General features: G+C 42.2%; 2 protein-coding genes across 4 annotated transcripts; both read left to right on the top strand.

The window, feature by feature from the left end:
* Positions 1–255: 255 nt before the first annotated feature.
* Positions 256–13,144, top strand: LOC108231907 (sodium-coupled neutral amino acid transporter 3). 2 transcript variants are annotated; one of them, XM_017409321.3, is made up of 16 exons: positions 256–485; positions 4,837–4,937; positions 5,018–5,102; positions 5,226–5,341; positions 6,523–6,596; positions 7,179–7,271; positions 7,367–7,448; positions 7,544–7,626; positions 7,803–7,861; positions 7,969–8,106; positions 8,320–8,399; positions 8,486–8,586; positions 8,690–8,814; positions 11,509–11,653; positions 11,782–11,885; positions 12,004–13,144. In XM_017409321.3, exons 2-16 carry the CDS (start codon positions 4,897–4,899, stop codon positions 12,103–12,105), a joined length of 1,428 nt encoding a protein of 475 aa, XP_017264810.1. In that variant the 5' UTR covers positions 256–485; positions 4,837–4,896; the 3' UTR covers positions 12,106–13,144. The 2 variants fall into 2 exon arrangements, with proteins under 2 accessions (XP_017264810.1, XP_017264809.1); XM_017409320.3 differs by lacking the exon at positions 256–485 and adding an exon at positions 1,861–2,037.
* A 580-nt stretch (positions 13,145–13,724) lies between these two features.
* wasb (WASP actin nucleation promoting factor b) lies at positions 13,725–17,724 on the top strand. Of its 2 annotated transcripts, none has more exons than XM_017409405.3 (11): positions 13,725–14,052; positions 14,848–14,988; positions 15,142–15,228; positions 15,366–15,462; positions 15,775–15,804; positions 15,892–15,927; positions 16,045–16,240; positions 16,341–16,516; positions 16,597–17,162; positions 17,309–17,420; positions 17,517–17,724. In XM_017409405.3, exons 1-11 carry the CDS (start codon positions 13,951–13,953, stop codon positions 17,573–17,575), a joined length of 1,602 nt encoding a protein of 533 aa, XP_017264894.1. In that variant the 5' UTR covers positions 13,725–13,950; the 3' UTR covers positions 17,576–17,724. The 2 variants fall into 2 exon arrangements, with proteins under 2 accessions (XP_017264894.1, XP_017264893.1); XM_017409404.3 differs by having other exon boundaries at positions 16,042–16,240.
* Positions 17,725–18,903: the final 1,179 nt, after the last annotated feature.

Raw genomic sequence — 18,903 nt, 5'->3', positions numbered from 1 at the left:
AGGAGGGAGGGAGGGTTCCTGATAACATCAGAGTGCTGCTGAGGTGAGCCAAAAAACGAGCTCAAAGAACCATAGCACACTTTTTAATACTTACACCTGCCCGATCTAATAATGAATATAAATCAACATAATGTAGGCCAGTAAAAAGGAGAATAAATGCTGTCATTGTCAAAAACCGTACAGTTGTGTTGTTGTGAAGTAACAGCACCGTGTGTAAATGAAGGAGTGGCTTCAGTTGCAGGAAATTCCTTTTCGCGGCACATTCTGCCGGCTGTCCCTCCATTTTCTTTCTCTCTTACAGCTGCTGATGCTGTGTGTTATTTCAAGACTTCTGTGAAAAGCTGATTTTTTTTCACCTCAGCTGACCCAGAAGGTTTTCTTTCCTTTCTTCTTTCCTTTTTGTCCTGGCTGTTTTCAGAGAGAGGAACACCGGCAGAGGTCCAACAGAGGTCCAGCAGCGCTCCACGTGTTCCAGCTTCTGCTTTGTGAGTTTTTTTGTTTTTTTTTAACAGTCATTTATGGGCCGAAATAGTGAAAAGGAACATTACGTAAATACTATCAGAATGAAGGGGACAAAGGATATCCTCAAACAATGAAGTTTTTGTTTATGCTCATTTAGCTCGAGAATGATTTCTTCTCTCATGTGGTGTTGGTCCAACATCCTGGCAATGACGCGCGCCACAGAGGCGGGATTTTTAAAATTTAATGTGAATGACAAATGTTTATTGCTGCCTTTAACTAGGCAAAGTGTAACTAATTCAAACAGTACACTTGACTTCTATTTATTCATTCATTAAATAACTATATTCACACCATCTGTGCAGTCTCTCATTCTGTTAACACTTCTAAATGGCTAAAACCAAGCAAAATAATCAAATTTTGGTGTTTTTTTTCTCATATATTTCTTTATTATGTGCTTTTTCTAACATATTTCTTTGTTATTATGTGTTTTTTTCTAATATATTTCTTTGTAACTATGAAACAAACTAAATCTCCGAAGTAAAAGAAAGGAAAAAAAGTCATTTGGTTGCTGACACGTGCAGCAGACACAAACTGCCACTGAATGACATGTTTTTCAGTAAAGCTTTTGTGTCAGGACGAGATAAAGGCAGTATGGGTGTCTCTAGGGTGTGCAGGCGTGCAGCACTTATATCTGTTAAAGTTAAACTTTTATCAGCCAACTGAAATGTTTTGTCTCCCGGACGTTGGGCAGCATTTGAGCCCTGAAATGCCCCAAACGCACCGGTCACTTTGCTGGTTCTGTTTTTGAACTATTCAGTGAAGTGTACGCCACGTGTGTTAGTCTCAAAGACTTACGCACAAGGTGCCGTCTGCCATTTAATAACGCCGTCAGCGATTTTCAGACAGAAGAGCGTGGGAACCTCGGAGGTTCCACACTCTTCGACTCCGTCGCTCTTCCTGTTGTGAGTCAGTTCAGGTTTCATAGTCTGTTTTGAGTCAAACACCTAAGGCTCTTTGATCACGTGCAGGCGATCCAGAAAAAGCCTCCATCTCCTCAGCTAATTACCATCACCATGACAACCGCGGGATGCAAACCGGCAACCTGGGATGACACCCGCTTGGCCCCTCCTTCCTGCTTGGAGGGGTCGTGTTGACATTGTCCATCTTTTGTATGAACGCCAGAAGCCCGTTTTGACTGGTGTGCTTTTGGGATCGGCAGCAGCCTTTGAAGTACAGAATGAATGAATGAATCAATGAACTCTACAGGGAGCTCGTTACTTTTGTTTCAGTCTTTTTTCAGTGTAGTCACCTGCTCAGAGGATCTCTTCCCTCTCCACCACCACCTGCAACTTGGTTTAACAAAGGGTTAAGTATGGGTGTTCCCATTTCCTGCTCGCACGCTCTCACAGCCTGTAATCTCTTTCACTCCTTTCCCTCGCTACTACCAAGGAGCTTAGGAGAGACTCCCAGGAGCTGGACTTTCTATAAACATTGGCAGCTTCTCTAAATTAAGTGAACTCTCCTAAGGATTTATTCTGCCATAAAAGAAAACGACCTTCCTTCTTGTCCAGCAGGGTAAGTGGCTGATCAAATGTGTGTGTCCCGTAGAGATGTTGAGGAAGAGGAGAGGAGGGCTAACTGACATACTGTGTTAGTCTTGCGTCAGACAGAAAAACCATGTGGGACACACTGCCAAATACTAAGAAACAGACTTATCTGCTGGGTTTTGCTTCACATGTCATCAATGAAAATGTTGTCACATTAGTTATTTGACGTGTTTCTGGAAAGTGTTTTTTGATCCCGACTCATTTAATCCTTTTAAAGCCATATAAAGGATCGGGTTGGCTGTGTAAATGGATGACATTAACAGAGGTAGTTTTTGTTCATTTTCCTACCCTTTTTTACCCCCTCATTTCCTTCGTCTTTGTAAGAACTGCCCTCGTGGCCAGTAAAATGTTTCACAGCTCAAGTTCCTTGTTAACCAGGTTTGTCTAGTTTTCCACCCCCCACCCAACCATACTTTAAAAAGGTAAAGGTTCCTCATAATAAAATGGTTTTTTTAAGGTAAAAAGTCCTTTTTTTTAAAAGCTGAATGTTTAATTACATAGTATGCCTGACATTTGGAATGCTTTGATGGTTGTTTTGGCTTTGAGCCATGGGAAATTTGTCCCGTATTCTGCTGAAGTAAGTGACTCCAACCAAACCAGACCTGAGGCCAGAATGTCTGTATTTAGACGAACCGCTCACACTGAAGGCCTTTGTTTATCTCTGTCGCCCGCTGCCGTCAAGCACCGCGTTGTATGGATGGATCGCCGCACATCAACAGACCTGCCCAGTGTTCCAGTTTCCCTAAAGAAAGACTAAATCTGGGGAAAGAGGGTCCTCAGAGGTCAGGTGTGAAAATCCTGAGGGCAGTTTTGACCCAGGACGAGGGGGAAGCTTCTCATGACCCTTGGTGGTCATTCCTGAGGATTTCCATGTCCGACCTTGTGGGTCCCGCAACAGATTAGAGCAACATGAAGTCCTCGGACTGCATTTAAAGGCTCTTCCTGTTGTACAAGCTTTGAACCCAAAGCAGAAGTAACATAACCCCAAAATAGTTATCTGAATTCTTTGTTAATATGACTATATTGGGAAGTAGAGCTTTTTAAATAAAAGTTTAAAAAAAAGTCCTGTTGACCTTAGCAAGTGGGAAACGTTCCAGTAAATAAAAAATAAAAAAAGTCTTCTCTTTTGAAACCAAGAAGCATTTTGTGCTAGTGTCATATTACGCTTTGTTTCTTGAAGGCTGTGGTTTATTTTCAAGTACAAAAATGTATCTTTAAGTAGCCAAAGTTATTTAAACATGCTACAGTTTTGTTATTAAGGGTACTTCCATACCATACTGTACCGTACCACTTTTATTTATAAAGTACATTAAACACAAGATCGAAGTGCTCTACAGAACAATCAAATAAAAGTAGTTTTGGAAAACATTTGAAAACAACTGCTAATAGCCTACGTGCTGCACAAAAACAATAAATAGTAAAAGATAAGACCAAAGAGACACCTTAAAAAACAAACAATAAAAAATATGATAAGAAATAAAATAAAACCACTGAAATGATGCAAAAATGTCAAGTCATCTCAACAAATAAGTCATAACAGCAGTCACAAGACAAGAAAGAATAAAATAAATAAGACATCACAACTTAAAGAAAAAACAGAGCTGTAACAAAACAATAGCTAACGTTCAAGCACTGTTGCTACTGTTCTGCTTGGTTTTCATCCAAAGTTTGCCCGTTTTGACGCCATGCAGCTTTGAAAATAAAACATGCTACTTATACGTGAAGCTTGATCTGTAACAGTGTGCTAAGAGTTTTGGAAGCAGTATGTTGTAGGACATGGATAAAATTCTCCAAAAAAGAAAGAAAATTGTGAGAAATGTCCCAAAGATGACAATGGGATTTTGGTAAAGCGAGGTTCAAGGTGTCACTTGAACTGTCTAAAATTTTTAAATCTTCTGCAAACAGACTCTTCCTTTCCTCACAGTTCTTTTAGTACATATACAATTTATACATGAAAAACATAGATTTTTTTGTCATGTTTTACTCAGTGTGTCTCTAACTGCTGTAAGGCTTACTGTTTTCTCTTTAATCCCCTCAGGGTGCAGAGTGCACGCCGAAGATTTCATCTACTTCAGTTATATTTTAACTTGAGTTATTTTCTTTGAAACTGAAAGAACAGGGTCTTTTTAACTAGCTAAATCACAGCAGATACATAAAACTTCATATATGTGGCCGTCAAAGTCTTCTGCGTCTCACGGTTCAAGAATTTTTAAGCTATGACTTACAGTTTTCACACAGCGGCTGTTTTTGTTTGAGGCTTACTTTGCAGTCTGTTTCTGTCTGTCTATTTGAAGTTTGCTGTCAGGGAGTGAGAGACACAGGTGTGTGGTTACCGTGGTGACGACAATGAGCCACTGGCAGCAGCTTTACCATTTATTTTGATCTTGGTTCTCTTCCTAACCAGCTTATACATCAAAATAAGCTTAGATTCTTATAACGCTGATGTTAGGTGGGAACACTGTTTCATCAGAAGTTTCCTAGAATTCATTATAATGCCAACGCCTTATAACTGTGTAACACCTCTGCTTCCAGGGAGATTCATGCTTAGATTTTGTTTATGCCTGAGCAAGTTGAGACGAATCGCAGAAAGGTGACGCACACATGAGTAACGTCGGAGACACATTCAGAGTTCGACCCACTGACCGTTTGTTTAAGTTGGCGTGCTGCCGACTGGTCCGGCTGGCACCATCTGTGGGCAGTTTTCAATTTGACTTTGCTTTGTTATGATTCAGTCGTGAATGAGCCGTCTGTTTTTCTGTCTTTTCAGTCATTTCAAGCCTTAAAGAGGAGTCTCTCCATCACGTACAAGTAGATCAACCAACCCAAAATGGAGCTCGAGAAGATGAACGGCCACTGCAAAGATGAAGGGTAAAATACAAGGAGAGCAATGACTTTAGAGCATATCCTGTCACTTTTAAGGGTTTATTAAATTCTATATTTCCATGCAGGTTTGATGGGGTTGAAGCCATGGCAGAACACGAGGAGTTTCTCCCTCATAAACAGGGAACAAAGAAAGAAGTTCACTTTACAGATGTGGGTGTCTTTTCTATAAATGATCTTAAGTAAAAAACTTATTTAAAAAAAAAAACAACACAGTTTTTGTCTGATTTTTCTCCATGAAGTGAACGCCATCTTCTCCTGTCTTCTTTGTCCTAGTTTGTGGGAAAGACCTCATTTGGCATGTCCATCTTTAACCTCAGTAACGCCATCATGGGCAGTGGAATTCTGGGACTGGCTTTTGCCATGGCCAACACCGGAATCATTCTCTTCCTGTGAGTGTGCAAACCAAAGCGTGTTGCGTTTTTTAATTTTCTTGGTGTAGTCGTAAATGATACGAGTCAGGCCCGAGCTGTTTGTAATGTGAGTTTGGGTATTATACTGTAAATTTACACACAGAAGGGCTTTTTTTCCCATCTGAAACTCTTTTAATTCAGAAACATTTTCTCACGACTATTTTCTCTTTGTGCTTTTTGTATCGTTTTCTTGAGAATTTTACTCATCTTCTTACGTGAAATGTCAGTGTTTGCTACGTTCCTCTCTGGCGCGTAGATCCTCACTAAACCTCTTTGTCCTTTTTGCCCAAATAACAGATGACAAAGAAATATTGTTGCAGTTTCAGGTTCGCTGTAACTCAATGCCACGGGCAGAATTAGGTTACATTCTGGGTCAGCAGAAGATAATAATTGGATAAAGCTAAAACAGGTTCCTTATGACAGTGGTCAGGACCCTTTTTTTGGTTTGCAAGGGGGTCTAGAGATAGAAATCACATTTAGAACAATTTGCTGACTAAATATTAGGATTGTAATTGTTACAAGAGATGAAAACCGCAGTTATGAATGGATAAAAACTGGTTCAGAGTGATTATGTTGTCATTGCGTCCTCCTTTAGGTGTGTTATTAGCTCTGTTACTTGAACCAGTGATTGTTGGGGGTCACAGGTTTCTTCCTCTGTTATTTTGTGGATCAGAAAATGAAATGTTTGGGAACTGCTGTTAAGGTTCACAACTCAGTACGTGGCTTTTTTTCCCCCCTCTGGTGTAATTGTGTTCAGTTAGACTCCTGTTTTGGGTGTTATTGGCTTGGGACGTCATGTAAACAGTGTTCCTTGTGCAGCTACTCACGCCGAACCCTGATCTGTCAGAATCTACATTAGAGCTCATCCACGTGCAGATCCTCTAAATCAGATTGAAGCAGTTAAATATAGACCCTTGCGATCAGAGCCAAGACGCGCCTGCTTGGATCAGGCCTGTGTTATGTGGCGGGGTGGAGAGAGACTGTTAAAAAAAAAAAAAAAGCAGCTCTGACCAAGCCAAACTGGCTCATGTGACTGGGGGGGGAAGAATGTCAGTAATCAGAAGAATCTCTTCGAAACAGAGTTATTTTCTAAAGATATTTTTTTAGAGTCATTAGCACAGTGCGGTGTCACCGACAGAGCTGCTTCTTGTGTGTTTCAGAGTCCTGTTAGTGTGCATTGCTGTCCTGTCTGCATATTCAATCCACCTCCTGCTCAGAAGTGCTGGAGTTGTTGGTAAGAAAAGAGCTCACACACTAAAAAAACAACAACAAATCGACTGTAAGAGTCCAGCAGCTGGGGCGCCGCTGAAAACCCACCCCTAAAATAATAGAAACTGTCATTTTTCATAATAAAAAGCAGTGTCAACATTTATTTTACATGTGATCTTGTTTTTCACTGTTAAAAATAAATAGTTTCAAGTGTGTTGACAATAGAATTATGAATATATGTGGTAAAAACCTGTTCTAAAGCAAAAGTAGGCTAGAAATTGAAATATTATTTATTTTATTATCAGTTTAAGTAAAAATCCTGCATATTTATGTACTGGAGTAAAATATTAGCCATTCTTTAAAATGACTTATTATACCAATATTAAAAATCAAAATAAATTATAGTAATTTACGTAAAGAATGTCAATTAATATTTTAAGCAATTGAAGTCATTTTTCACATATTTGATTAAAAAAAATCCCATTAAATATAATAGCAAAAAAACTGGATGTAAATTAATAGATTTTTCAGTGTGTAACATTGTCATTTATGTACTCAGAACCTATACATATATAATGTATTTATATTTTGTTGTTGTTGTTTTCAGGTATCCGTGCGTATGAGCAGCTTGGGAATCGTGCTTTTGGCCCCCCAGGAAAAATGCTGGCCGCCTGCATCATAACTGTGCACAACATTGGAGGTGTTGTCATCATTTCTCCTCTGTTTGATTTTGTTCTGTTCAGACAAAAACCAAAAAACTAAGTAAACGGTTGTTTTTATTATTATTTTCTTTAGCAATGTCCAGTTACCTCTTCATTGTAAAGTCAGAGCTCCCGCTGGTTATTCAGGCCTTCCTCGGTAAAACCGAAATCACACAGTGAGTATTATTAGAACCGTTTGCTATAAATTCACACATAGCTTCAGTTTTGTTTTGTTTTTACTGATGTTCTCATCTGTGTGACTGTCTCTCAGAGAGTGGTTCTTGAATGGAAACTACTTGATCATCATTGTTAGTGTTGTCGTCATTCTTCCGCTAGCACTCATGAGACGGCTCGGTACGTTAGTCCTTCTCTTCATGTCTTCTTTTTCTCACGAATTTTCACGCTGTTTCATGCATGTCATGTTTTCATTAGTCACGCCTGTTCTGTTTACTTTCACGTCTGGCGCTGAAACGAGACGATCTACCCTCTGCGGTCGTAAATAATCAGTGTGCAACCTTTTTATCCTTCAGGTTACCTCGGCTACACGAGTGGCTTCTCTCTCACCTGTATGGTCTTTTTCCTCATTTCGGTGAGTCAAAAAAGCAAAAAAAAAAACAAAAAAAAACCACACAAAAGCAGCAGCTGATCTTTCAGTAAATAATTATCTTTCATTGAATTATGGGTGTCTCTCTTCAGGTCATTTACAAGAAATTCAACATCCCGTGTCCGCTTCATGACACATCAAATAGCACAAGTCCTGCAGTTAGCAACATCTCTGACCATAACGAGGCAAATTTCACCTGTGAGGCCAAACTGCTTAATATTAACACAGAGGTAAGAAAGAAAAAGCGCTTGTGCCTAATCTCTTTCATCAGCGTGTGTGTTATACGTCGTGGTTGGTGCGACAGATGCGCGGCCTCAGAATTCTTCACTGGAGTGTGTTAAGCAAACAGCACCGAGGCGTGTTGTGTCAACAGCAGTGTTGAAAATATAACCGACTTTTAATCATGTTATGTCACTGACCTCTGCTCCGTTTGGTGCTTTTAGACGGCGTACACCATCCCAATCCTGGCTTTTGCCTTCGTCTGCCACCCAGAGGTGCTGCCAATCTACACTGAGCTGCGAAAGTAAGCCCTAACATGTAATCCATCCGTTTCCTTCACCACAGCCGAGTAAACATTATTAATATTCTTTTGACGTTGCTTCACCCCAGTGCCACCAAGAAGCGCATGCAGACGGTTGCCAACATCTCCATCCTGGCCATGTTTGTCATGTACCTGCTGACTGCTATTTTTGGTTACCTCACATTCTACAGTAAGATGCTCTGATATTCAAAGCTTTCATATGAATGACCCAATTGGGCCCTATCCTGTGTCATGAATGGCATAAGCCACGGTTTCTGCTTCTTTCTGCTTAGGTGGTGTGGAGGAGGAACTGTTACACACCTACGCTAAGGTGGACCCTCTGAACTCCCTGACTCTCTGTGTGCGTCTGTCCGTGCTGGTGGCCGTCACTCTGACTGTACCTGTGGTTCTTTTCCCGGTAAGCAACCATATGAAGACATGCAACAGACACACTACTGTGCAACGCACACTTCTAATATTGACAAAAATGAACCAAAAAAATCATCTTTCTTCTAATAAGCTCAATAGTAGTTTGAGAGTTACGTTTGCAGTAATAATAATAATGATGTAGTTTGTGACAAAAGGGTGGCAGCAAAGGTCAAAGGAAAGGTTTACAGGACAGTGGTGAGAGCAGCCATGTTGGATGGTTTGGAGACAGTGGGACGGACAAAAAGACAGGAGACAGAACTGGAAGTGACAGAGCTGAAGATGTTGAGGTTCTCCTTGGGAGGGACAAGGATGGACAGGATTAGGAATGAGGACATCAGAGGTACAGCACAGGTTGAAGGACTGGGAGATAAAGTTAGAGATGGTTTGGACATGTGCAGAGGAGGGACAGTGGGGATATTGGTAGAAGGAGGTTAGAGACGCAGCTGCCAGGAAAAAGACAAAGATGCAGTTAGAGAGGACATGGAGGTAGTTGGAGTGAGGACAGAGGACGCAAAAGACAGAGTTAGATGGAGGAGGACGACTCGCTGTGGAGACCCCTGAAAAGGAAACATACAAAAAAAGAAGAAGAAGAAGATGATTATGATAATGACAGAGCCAGATTCTTATTTTGAAGTCTTTACAAGCTTTATTTTAAAACTCCAGGTTGAAAAAAAATGTTCCTGTTTGAGTATTTTGGACTTTGCCCTCACTTTAAAACTCTATTATTTCAAACTTTAAATAATACAGGATTTAATCTGCTGGTTGCCACGGGGATTCCTGTCTTTTCTGGGGTGCAGAGGGAGGAGGGGGAGCACACGGCACCACTCTTCATCAGACAGGCAGACAGAAACACAAACTAGAAACTGAGCCTTAAACAAACTGTCGCTGTGTGAACACTAAGTTGTATCAAAACAGATTCTTGAACCATGAGTGACAGAAACATCTGCCGGCCTTATGTGTAAATTAGTATTTATCTACAAGGCATTATGTAGGAGAAATGACTCTTCAGTTCGAGTTTTAAAGAGAAAAGTGAGCACCCAGATATGTTGGGAGTGTGTTAGAGTGTAACTGTGCACACTTTGGAGTGATTTTAAAGAAAACTGACATATAGTAGTGAGACACAGAGGGTGAAAAAAGATAAAAGTCCCCCAATTTATTGTAAAAATTGTAAGAAATGTAACATTTGTGGCAATAAGAAGAGTTTGCAACGGTTTTGGAAAGCTAAGACAGCTTATACGACGACTCACCTAATGTCTGTTATTTAGAGCGACAAAACAGTTCAGCACATCAAGGCACTGAAAGCGTCTGAGTCTTTGACACAAAAGGAAATCCTCAAGTGAGCCGATTCCTGTTTCAGTAGCGTGTTGACTCTGAGAAGCTTTTAGAACTTTTGTCTTTAGGTTTAGAAGCAGATCTCAGTTTAACAACAGGTTTTAGAGGAAATAACACACACATACACACGCAGCAGGTTAATGAACACTAAATAAACACAAAGTGACTAAATTAAATACGTTGATTTTTCTTTTAATACACTTCTTTTTCTTGCATACCTTTAGATCAGAAGAAGCTTGATACCACCCTTGTATCAATATTAACCTGACGCCTAGCAATCAAATTAGCTTTGCAGCAAAAGAGCAAATTTAATCGACCCCGTCTGAATGATCCAAAATCCATTCACCAGCACAGGCAGGTCACAATGCTTTATTGGTTTCTTTCATTTATATAAAAAATATGAGAAGACAGTAGAGTTGCACAAGCAGAACAACAGTAGGGGCCAATAAGCCAAAATATTCTTTCAGTTTTTGTGCTAAGCTCAACTAGCTTCAAACCAAGTTAGCATTGTTCCTAAAATGTTTACTCGTGCCTTTTTTATTTACTGTATGGAGAACAAAACAATTACCTCTAAATGTGTCTCTCTGGCCTGAAACTCTCAAGCACAGCATCTTATACTGAAGCTTTGTCACTGAAAGCAGGAGAGAAGCCAAAGTATCAGCAGCAGCACTTCCTGTTGAGATTTCATAATATTTCTGCCAGAATAAACATGTAATGCAAAACTGACAGCATAAAATATAATTGGTATGAAGTCGGCCACAATCCACTTTACTCTCACCCCACTCGGACTAGCCATTGGCTTGTCAATTGGGTCAGAATTAATCTGTTATTTCACCAAAGTGGAACCAATATGTCTTGATTTAATGGCTTCCATTTGATATTTAGAGTGGAATGCATCAAATTTATTTTCATATTAATGATCAAATTAATAATAATTTCACATCCCTACAGTGTAAACTAACTTGCAGGTGGGTTTTTCATGTCGCTGTGATTCATTTGAAATATGTATGGAACAGACTCTCGGACATTTATTCACCCTTTCATAAGTGCTCACCCAGTTTTTGGTGTTGGGGAAAAAAACTTCAGACCGACTTGAACGTTTGTGCTCAGACGAGCACAACCTTTGTTCCGTTTTAGCAACTCAAACATCCCACAACAACCTGCAGACGTTTTACTTCCCATCTGCTGGGAAAATCGGGAAATGTGAACATAACAAAGCAAGTGTTTTACCTCACATCTGCAAAAATGTAAGCTGGTTAGAAGGACGTTGAGGGGCAAAACAAGATATATTCCACTTATTTTGATGCTTAGTAAATTGTTTCCTTTTTTTCTTATTTTCTTACGCCTACAGATCCGCAGGGCCTTGCTTCAGATCTTCTTCTCTGGAAAGCCTTTCCACTGGGCCAGACACATCATCATTGCACTCTGTCTGATCTTTTTTGTTGACCTGCTGGTTATATTTGTTCCTTCCATCAAAGACATCTTTGGGTTCATCGGTAGGTTTTGCACAGGATGCCATGAAGCGAGCCATCACTGCAGGTTCTACAGTGTGGAACCTGCAGTGTGAATATATATTTATCATCGCTAAACTGCTTACTCACTGCTTCCTGTTTATCATTTGTAGGAGCCACATCTGCACCCAGTCTCATTTTCATCCTTCCTGCAATCTTCTACATCCGAATTGTTCCTGAAGACCAGGAACCTATAAAGTCAAGACCCAAAATTCAGGTACAGCTAATATATTTCATACATTCATGGACATTTAATTGTTTTTTTTTTTGTGTGTGTGTGTGTTATTTTTTAAATTTAGCTGATATACATTTGTTCTGTGCTCCAACTCTTGCAGGCCATATGCTTTGCTGCATTAGGATTCATCTTCATGATCATGAGCCTGTCATTTATCATCATCGGCTGGGCCACTGGAAAGTCTCACAGTGGAGGACACTAGTTCGGCTCTGACTGAACAGAGTTACTGCAAACAGAAAATCAAACCAAACTCTCCCCGCAATCGAATTCCCCCAACCTGCCGAGCTCTCGTCCGAAGTTCGGCGACGCGCGACGAAGGACAAATGTGAAGAACTTTCAGCGGCATCAAAATGAGGAAAACGTCTTGACATGTGATAGGACAGACAAAACTCCCGTAGTGGAGGGGAAAACACAGAATACAACGTGTTTTGACTCAATGTAACCGCCCCAACTCAAAGTATGGATGCTGGTCGGTGTCATTTATCAGATGGCAGCCAAATAGGTGGCTGAGAACAGCAGGACTAAAATGGAAATCCTATTTCAGAGTATGGATGTGTACATTTCTATTAAATACCTCGGTCACTGCCAACATCCCTCCAATTTACTTCCTTAATATTTTAACAGACATTATCAAACAAAAAGACATATCTGTTTGTACATTCTGTTACAGTTTCCTTAAATGCAAAAGAGTACAGTAAAGTGTTGCTCTTTTTTTTAATTCAATTTAATTTAAATTTAAGAAGCAGTTAATGGTCTGTACCTCTACAGAGACCATTTCATTTGACCAAAATGCAACTTTTTGTGAAACGGAACTCAGATAATGTGATTAATCTCTCCTGACACCTGACATGACAGACCTAAAGGTGATTGTGTTCCAGGCTGAACCTGCAGGTACCTGAACAATCCGGTTCAATATGTAGGATTTTGCTGCTGTTCGTGAAGGTCAAACAGACAGCTCACTGACAATCATGAGTTAACCCACAGAGAAGTGGCTTGCACAAGAAAAACCTGTTTTTGTATTAGACTAGCTGAAACCCAAAGAGCATATTTATTGTGTTACGTTTCTTTTTTCTATCATGTTCAGCTGTTTAGTCCAAAAAACTGAAACATCCAGTGTTGGAAAAGCTGTTTCGTCAGCAGCTATTCAGTATGTTTAAAAGCACCATTTGTAAAGTATAAAAAAAGAGAAAAAAAAAAGTGGAAGAAGTTGGTTTTTCATTAATAAAATTTACCCAAAAAGATGTGTTTGTTTGATGTTTTCTTGTCAACTCTCGGCGGACTGATACGTGCAGCGGGGTCAGGTCACCGACGGCGCACAGGTTCGCGGAGGAACAAGGACGTTGTTCGGTTTAGAAAACAGCTTAAAGACGGGGTCAAGCAGAAGCGTAGACGTGTAATGTTAGCTAATGTTGCTTACTTTCACATCAGAATGACATTCTTGAGAACCAGTAGTTCTACAACCCTGAAAAAACGATGTTAAACAAAGCGAGCACCAGTTTGGCTAACAATTAGCCTAGCCTGGATGAAGACTTTTGCCCTTTCTGCTCACTGATAAGGTACTAATTAGTGATGACTTTGACAGGAAGATACTTAAAAAATGACCAGACTCTCCCTTCATTGTTGTAATGTGTTAACAAAGTGTATTGTTTGCATAAATTATTACTTTTAAAATCCATGTTAAAGTGTTAAACACTCAAATATGGCTGTGAAATGAATGCACTGACAGCTGCAGCGCACCGCCTGCCTCTCTCTCTCTCTCTCTCTCTCTCTCTCTCTCTCTCTCTCTCTCTCTCTCTCTCTCTCTCTCTCTCTCTCTGAAAATGGAAGTAGCTTTATTCATGTCAGCTCCGTGTCTGAGTGAGAGAAGAAAAGCGGGGGTTAGAGAAGTGTGGCTGTCCGTTTCCTGCTTCGAGCTCAGAACAGAGAAGAGAAACTTCCTCGACTTGTAGAGCGCGCAGGCGGCGAGGGCGACGTTTCCAATGCGATTTAGGCTGAAATAATAGTGACAATATTAGAAAAAAAAAGTGGCGCACTTGCGAGGAGGACTATGAGCCGCGGAAGTAAAGGTAAAACAGAGAGCATCCCGAGCTCTTTGTTGAGCCAGCAGGAGAATGACAGACTGGAGGAGCTGCTGGGCAGAAGGTGTGCTGTAAGTTCAGAACTGGGAGGAAGTGGCCCCCTGTTCCATGTCTTCTTCTTCTGATTCTAATTCTTCTTCAGTCCTGACTCCTGATTTTAAGGCTGGAGCCGTACAAATGAAGGCTTGTAACTGATGAGTTGGATTATAGGTGGGTGGGGGGACTGTTCTTCTTGATTGCTTCATCTCCAAATTTTAGGTCTCGTCCTCCTCCAAAGATGGGTGATTAAACCTCACACCCTGAGTGAGCCGAGGCCCTGAACGCCTGCACATTCGCACACCCAGTCGTTAAACTTTTGTTGGCTAATTTACCGCCGGAAAGGGACGCAAGTAACTCTCGTTCTTACAGATGTTTTCTACAGGCAAAAGGCGAACGTATTGAATGATGATTTTGCTGATTCTGGGTCATCAAGACATTTGTTACAGTAACAGGAAATGATGGTTGAATGCTTTCTTCCCCTGCTGTCAGAATTAGACGCCATGGCTGGTTTAGCCTCACAGCAGAGCAGAAGTTGCTTTGCTTCTGGTCTCTATGAGTTCAACTTTCTGCCGAGAACTGCGGGTCAAACTGGCGTGGCTGACAAAAGAGCACCGGGCGCAGTGCTTTTGAAGTGTTTCGACGGCCGCAGTGGAAACTAAAGATCACCGCAACGCTTTGAACGGTTATCGGAACAAGTGAACGCATAGGAGGAAGTGGATTGTCGCCTCGAAACGGCGCATTTACATGAGAACTGCAGCATGCCGCTCTCAAACGTCCCTGTCAGCCGTGTACTGTGTTGAATGTGCGTCTTATCTGTGTGTTTTCAGTCCATGGCCACGGCGGTGGCTCAGCTGTTCATGGCCCTGCCTCACAGTCCAACCGTGTGGAACCTGCAGCACACCGGAGCCGTCTGCTTCGTCAAAGACAACCCTCAGCGCTCCTACTTCATACGCATGTTTGATCTGAAGGTCAGATAAAGCTGAATCTACAAACACACGTCCTCTTTTGGCCGAGAATCTTGACACCTTGGCGAAGTTCTCCTTTCGACAAGTCGCCGAGCTAAAAACCGAAGCTGACTCAAATGTTTACAGAGAAACTGTTTCTCCCTCTTTTGTCCACAGGCAGAGAAACTAGTCTGGGAGCAGGAGCTCTACAACCAGATTGTTTACTCCACACCGGTGCTGTACTTCCATACCTTTGCTGCAGATGTAAGAAAACACTGACGTGACCTCTCCACCCGCCTCACTACTCAATGCCCTGCAGTTCGTTCTGCCGCCGTCGCCGCTGCGGCTCTTTGAGGGTTGATTTGTGCTCCGTTCAATGTGCATTTTGTTCCACAATGCAGGACTGTCAGGTGGGACTGAACTTCACGGACCAACAGGAAGCAGAGGCCTTCCATCAGGCTGTCGCAGAGAAAATCAACCAAAGAAACACCCGACAAGGTCAGCAAATTCCTCGTTTTCACACCAGGGAGACTCAAACTGACTTCTGGAAGTGATAATAAACTGACGTATTTACATTCGGATTAGGTTTGTGTAAGAACTGTGCTCTATAAGGCTTTGATATTGCCTTTTGGAGGGGTAAAAAGATGTGAAAAAATCAGTTGAATCAGTATAAATAAGGTAGGAGTTTATTTATAATGCAAAATATTTTAAAAATGTTTTTGAAAACATGTAATTCTCCTCTTAGCTACGTTTCTTTTGCTGCATACGTTTGGTTTTTAATGGTTCGTCTGACCTTTTTGTTATTGGCAGAGAAGAAACACCGCCCCCTGCCGACAAGTGGTAAGATTACCAGTTCTTTAACAGCAGCATGTTGTTTAATGTGTACGACAGTAAATGTAAGACTTATCTCTTTTCATGTTACTGCAGATAGAGGTTCCCTGCCCCCACTTCCACCTGAAAAAGGTTTCTTTTTTTGCCTCCTTCATCTCATCATGTCTTCCATTGTTCACTCACTGCCACCGATTCTTCATTATTTTTAAAAACCCGTCTGATTCCACTTTGTGTCCGTCCAACCAGCAGCACCTAGCAGCCCCGGTACTTTTCACATGGCCACGGTGGACATCCAGAACCCAGACATCCAGTCGTCCCGCTACCGATCCATGCCTTCGCCTGCTGTTCCCTCAGTTGCCTCCAGCAAAGGGAAGAAGAGCAAGAAGAGCAAGAAAAAAGCCCCCAAACTCTCCAAAGCAGACATAGGAGCACCAAGTGGATTTAAGTAAGGACTGGAGCCTCTGAATCTGTTGCAGGGAAGATATTTTACTATTTACCAGTTGACATTGATATTCTGTTATTTATTTAATTTTTTTTACTGCTAGGCATGTATCACATGTAGGATGGGACCCCAACAACCTTGACCCTGACCTGTACAAACTGCTGTCCGTAGCAGGCATCGGTGAAGCTGAGCTGAGGGATGAAACCACCTCTCAGCTCATCTATAATGTCATAGAGCAGAAAGGAGGGATGGAGGCGGTCAAAAGGGAGGCGAACCAAGGTGATGAAACTCAGAGTTTTTATCTTTCTGCTCCCGGCAGGTTAAAATTAACCGTGTATTTTCTTTCTGCTGCACCCCAGTCGGCGGACCCCCGCCTCCTCCACATGGCAGACAGGGGCCCCTGCCTCCTGTGCCGGGTTCCAGTCCCTCCGCTCCAGCCCCTCCACCTCCACGAAGTCGCTCGGGCCCCCTGCCTCCCATCCCGGGCCCGGCCCAACGAGGCCCCCCACCTCCCCAGCCACCTCCGTCCCGTGGAGGTTTGCCCCCCCCTCCTCCAGCGGGCCGAAGCGGTCCGCCTCCTCCTCCGCCGCCATCGCACTCTGCACCTCCTCAGATGCCCCAGCACCCAAGGATGTCCTCCCACAGCATGCCGCCTCCCCCGCCGCCATCGGGCCAGTCTCGCAACATGTGCGGCCCTCCTCTTTCAGCCCCGTCTGCACCCGGCAGAGGAGGAGGAGGAGGGCCGCCACCCCCACCTCCACCACCTCCCCCACCACCACCCGCTCAAACTTTCACACCCTCAAATTTCCCACCTTCTCCTTCCCTCTCGTCTGCTGGCCCACCAGCACCGCCTCCATCCGTCAGAGGAGGAGACAGCAGGGGCGCTCTGCTTGATCAGATCAGAAGCGGGAAGAGTCTCAAAAAAGTAAAGAAACTTTTTTTCTTTGTTTGTTCCCCCCCCCCAAAAAAAAATCACATTATTGGTTGTTGTACTCCAGATTCTTTATGTTTCCTTTTATGACATTTAAATGAGATGTTCGTCTGTTAATGCTGCCCTGCTGCATATTTCAGGTAACAGAGAGCTCGGATCCTCCTCCACCTCCAACACCAGAAGGAGGGGAGGGCATCGTGGGCGCTCTCATGATGGTCATGCAGAAGAGGAGTAAAGTCATCCATTCCTCTGGTAAGCATCAAAACAATGACTTCACACGTACGTCTCATGATATCGCCCACCAGAGCAACGGAAATCCCATATGTTTGTGTGTGTTCGCTCCTTCAGACGAAAGCGAAGATGATGGTGGAGATGAAGACGACGATGACGACGAGTGGGATGACTGATTCGGCAGCTGTTGTTGTTACTGAGGATTTTAAACTGTTACACATTGGGAGTGTTTGGTTAAAGCGGCGGACTTTGCAGACCGGAGTACAACTTGTATTTATGGGAAACGGTGCCGTTAAGTGAATAAAAGAATAAATGGTTCAAAAAATAAACGAGTGCAAATTTTCTGTAATGAAATTCTCAAAGTGTCTGAAATATTTGCATAGCAACTCCTTGCTATGGTGGGGAAAGGTGCCTCGGGCTGGAAAATACAGCCCTTCCAGTTTCAGGGCTTTACATTTCAGGATATAATAAAAGATTCAGTCGCTCAAATCTAACCAAGTGTACAAAGACACACAACACATTCCACCATGTCATTATTTATCAAACAAAAATGCAACTAGAAGCACTCAAAGAGTACAACGCTCCGCCAAGGCCATAGGGTCATTCAAAAAATTGTAGGATCTGGATCGTGATCATTCTGCCACCTGAATTTAATCTCTTTTTTTTGTGACAACCCCAACATTAACCCAAAATTTCATCAAAGTAATTTGGGTAATTCAAATTTTAAAGTTTTGTGTGAAAAACTAAGCGCACCCTTGCTACTTCCACGAGGCTTAAGAGGGAAATTAGCAGCCAGGAGCTGCTGATCAAGTATCCTTAATTAACTAAAACCTCATAAAAGCAGTTTAGCCAGTTTGCTGGACTGGAGTGTCCAGCTGTGTGGTAATACAATACCAAGAAGGAAAGACAACAGCATTGACCTTAGGGAAGTAATTGCTGATGCTTGTCAGTCTGGGATGGGTTAAAGGTCGTCTCAACAATTTGGAGTCCATCAGCCTACAGTGAGAAAAAAATTATTCACTAGTGGAAAACATTTAGGACAGCTGTCAATCTTCCCAGGTCAGACTGAAATGAAAGGAAAAAACGAACAAACAAGAGCTCCATCTCAGACGCTACGAGGCTTAGCAGGTTAAAGTTCACGATGGGAGAGTTAGGGGAGGAGAAAAAGTGAACAAACATGGTTTGTTTGGAGGAGTTGCAGGAGAAAGCCTCTTCTCTGAAAAGAACACGGCGGCACAACTCAGGTTTGCAGCGTTCCACAAGAATGAACCAGAAAACTTCTAGAGCAGATCAATTTAAAGTACAAATGTTAACCCATAATGCACAGTGCCATGTTTGTCAAAAAGCAAACAAGCACAATATCACAAACACCTCACGCCAACAGCCAGGCACAGAGGCGGAGGGCTCATGATTTGGGCTTGTTTCGTAGCCACGGGACTTGGGTACCTTGCAGTCATCGAGTCGACCATGAACTCCTCCATAGACCAAAGGTTTCTAGAGTCAG

The sequence above is a fragment of the Kryptolebias marmoratus genome, linkage group LG8, assembly GCF_001649575.2.
Source record: "Kryptolebias marmoratus isolate JLee-2015 linkage group LG8, ASM164957v2, whole genome shotgun sequence".
Taxonomy (NCBI): Eukaryota; Metazoa; Chordata; class Actinopteri; order Cyprinodontiformes; family Rivulidae; genus Kryptolebias; species Kryptolebias marmoratus.
The sequence above is the reverse complement of the archived record's forward strand: the minus strand, read 5'-3'. Positions and strand labels throughout refer to the sequence as shown.

Excerpts from the sequence above, each read along its gene's own strand:
- wasb (XM_017409404.3), top strand. The coding sequence starts at position 13,951 with ATGAGCCGCGGAAGTAAAGGTAAAACAGAGAGCATCCCGAGCTCTTTG. Across the intron at positions 15,229-15,365 it reads TCCATACCTTTGCTGCAGAT|GACTGTCAGGTGGGACTGAA; the intron begins GTAAGAAAACAC and ends TCCACAATGCAG. Across the intron at positions 17,163-17,308 it reads GCGGGAAGAGTCTCAAAAAA|GTAACAGAGAGCTCGGATCC; the intron begins GTAAAGAAACTT and ends TGCATATTTCAG.
- LOC108231907 (XM_017409321.3), top strand. The coding sequence starts at position 4,897 with ATGGAGCTCGAGAAGATGAACGGCCACTGCAAAGATGAAGG. Across the intron at positions 6,597-7,178 it reads CAGAAGTGCTGGAGTTGTTG|GTATCCGTGCGTATGAGCAG; the intron begins GTAAGAAAAGAG and ends TGTTGTTTTCAG. Across the intron at positions 11,886-12,003 it reads AGTCAAGACCCAAAATTCAG|GCCATATGCTTTGCTGCATT; the intron begins GTACAGCTAATA and ends CAACTCTTGCAG.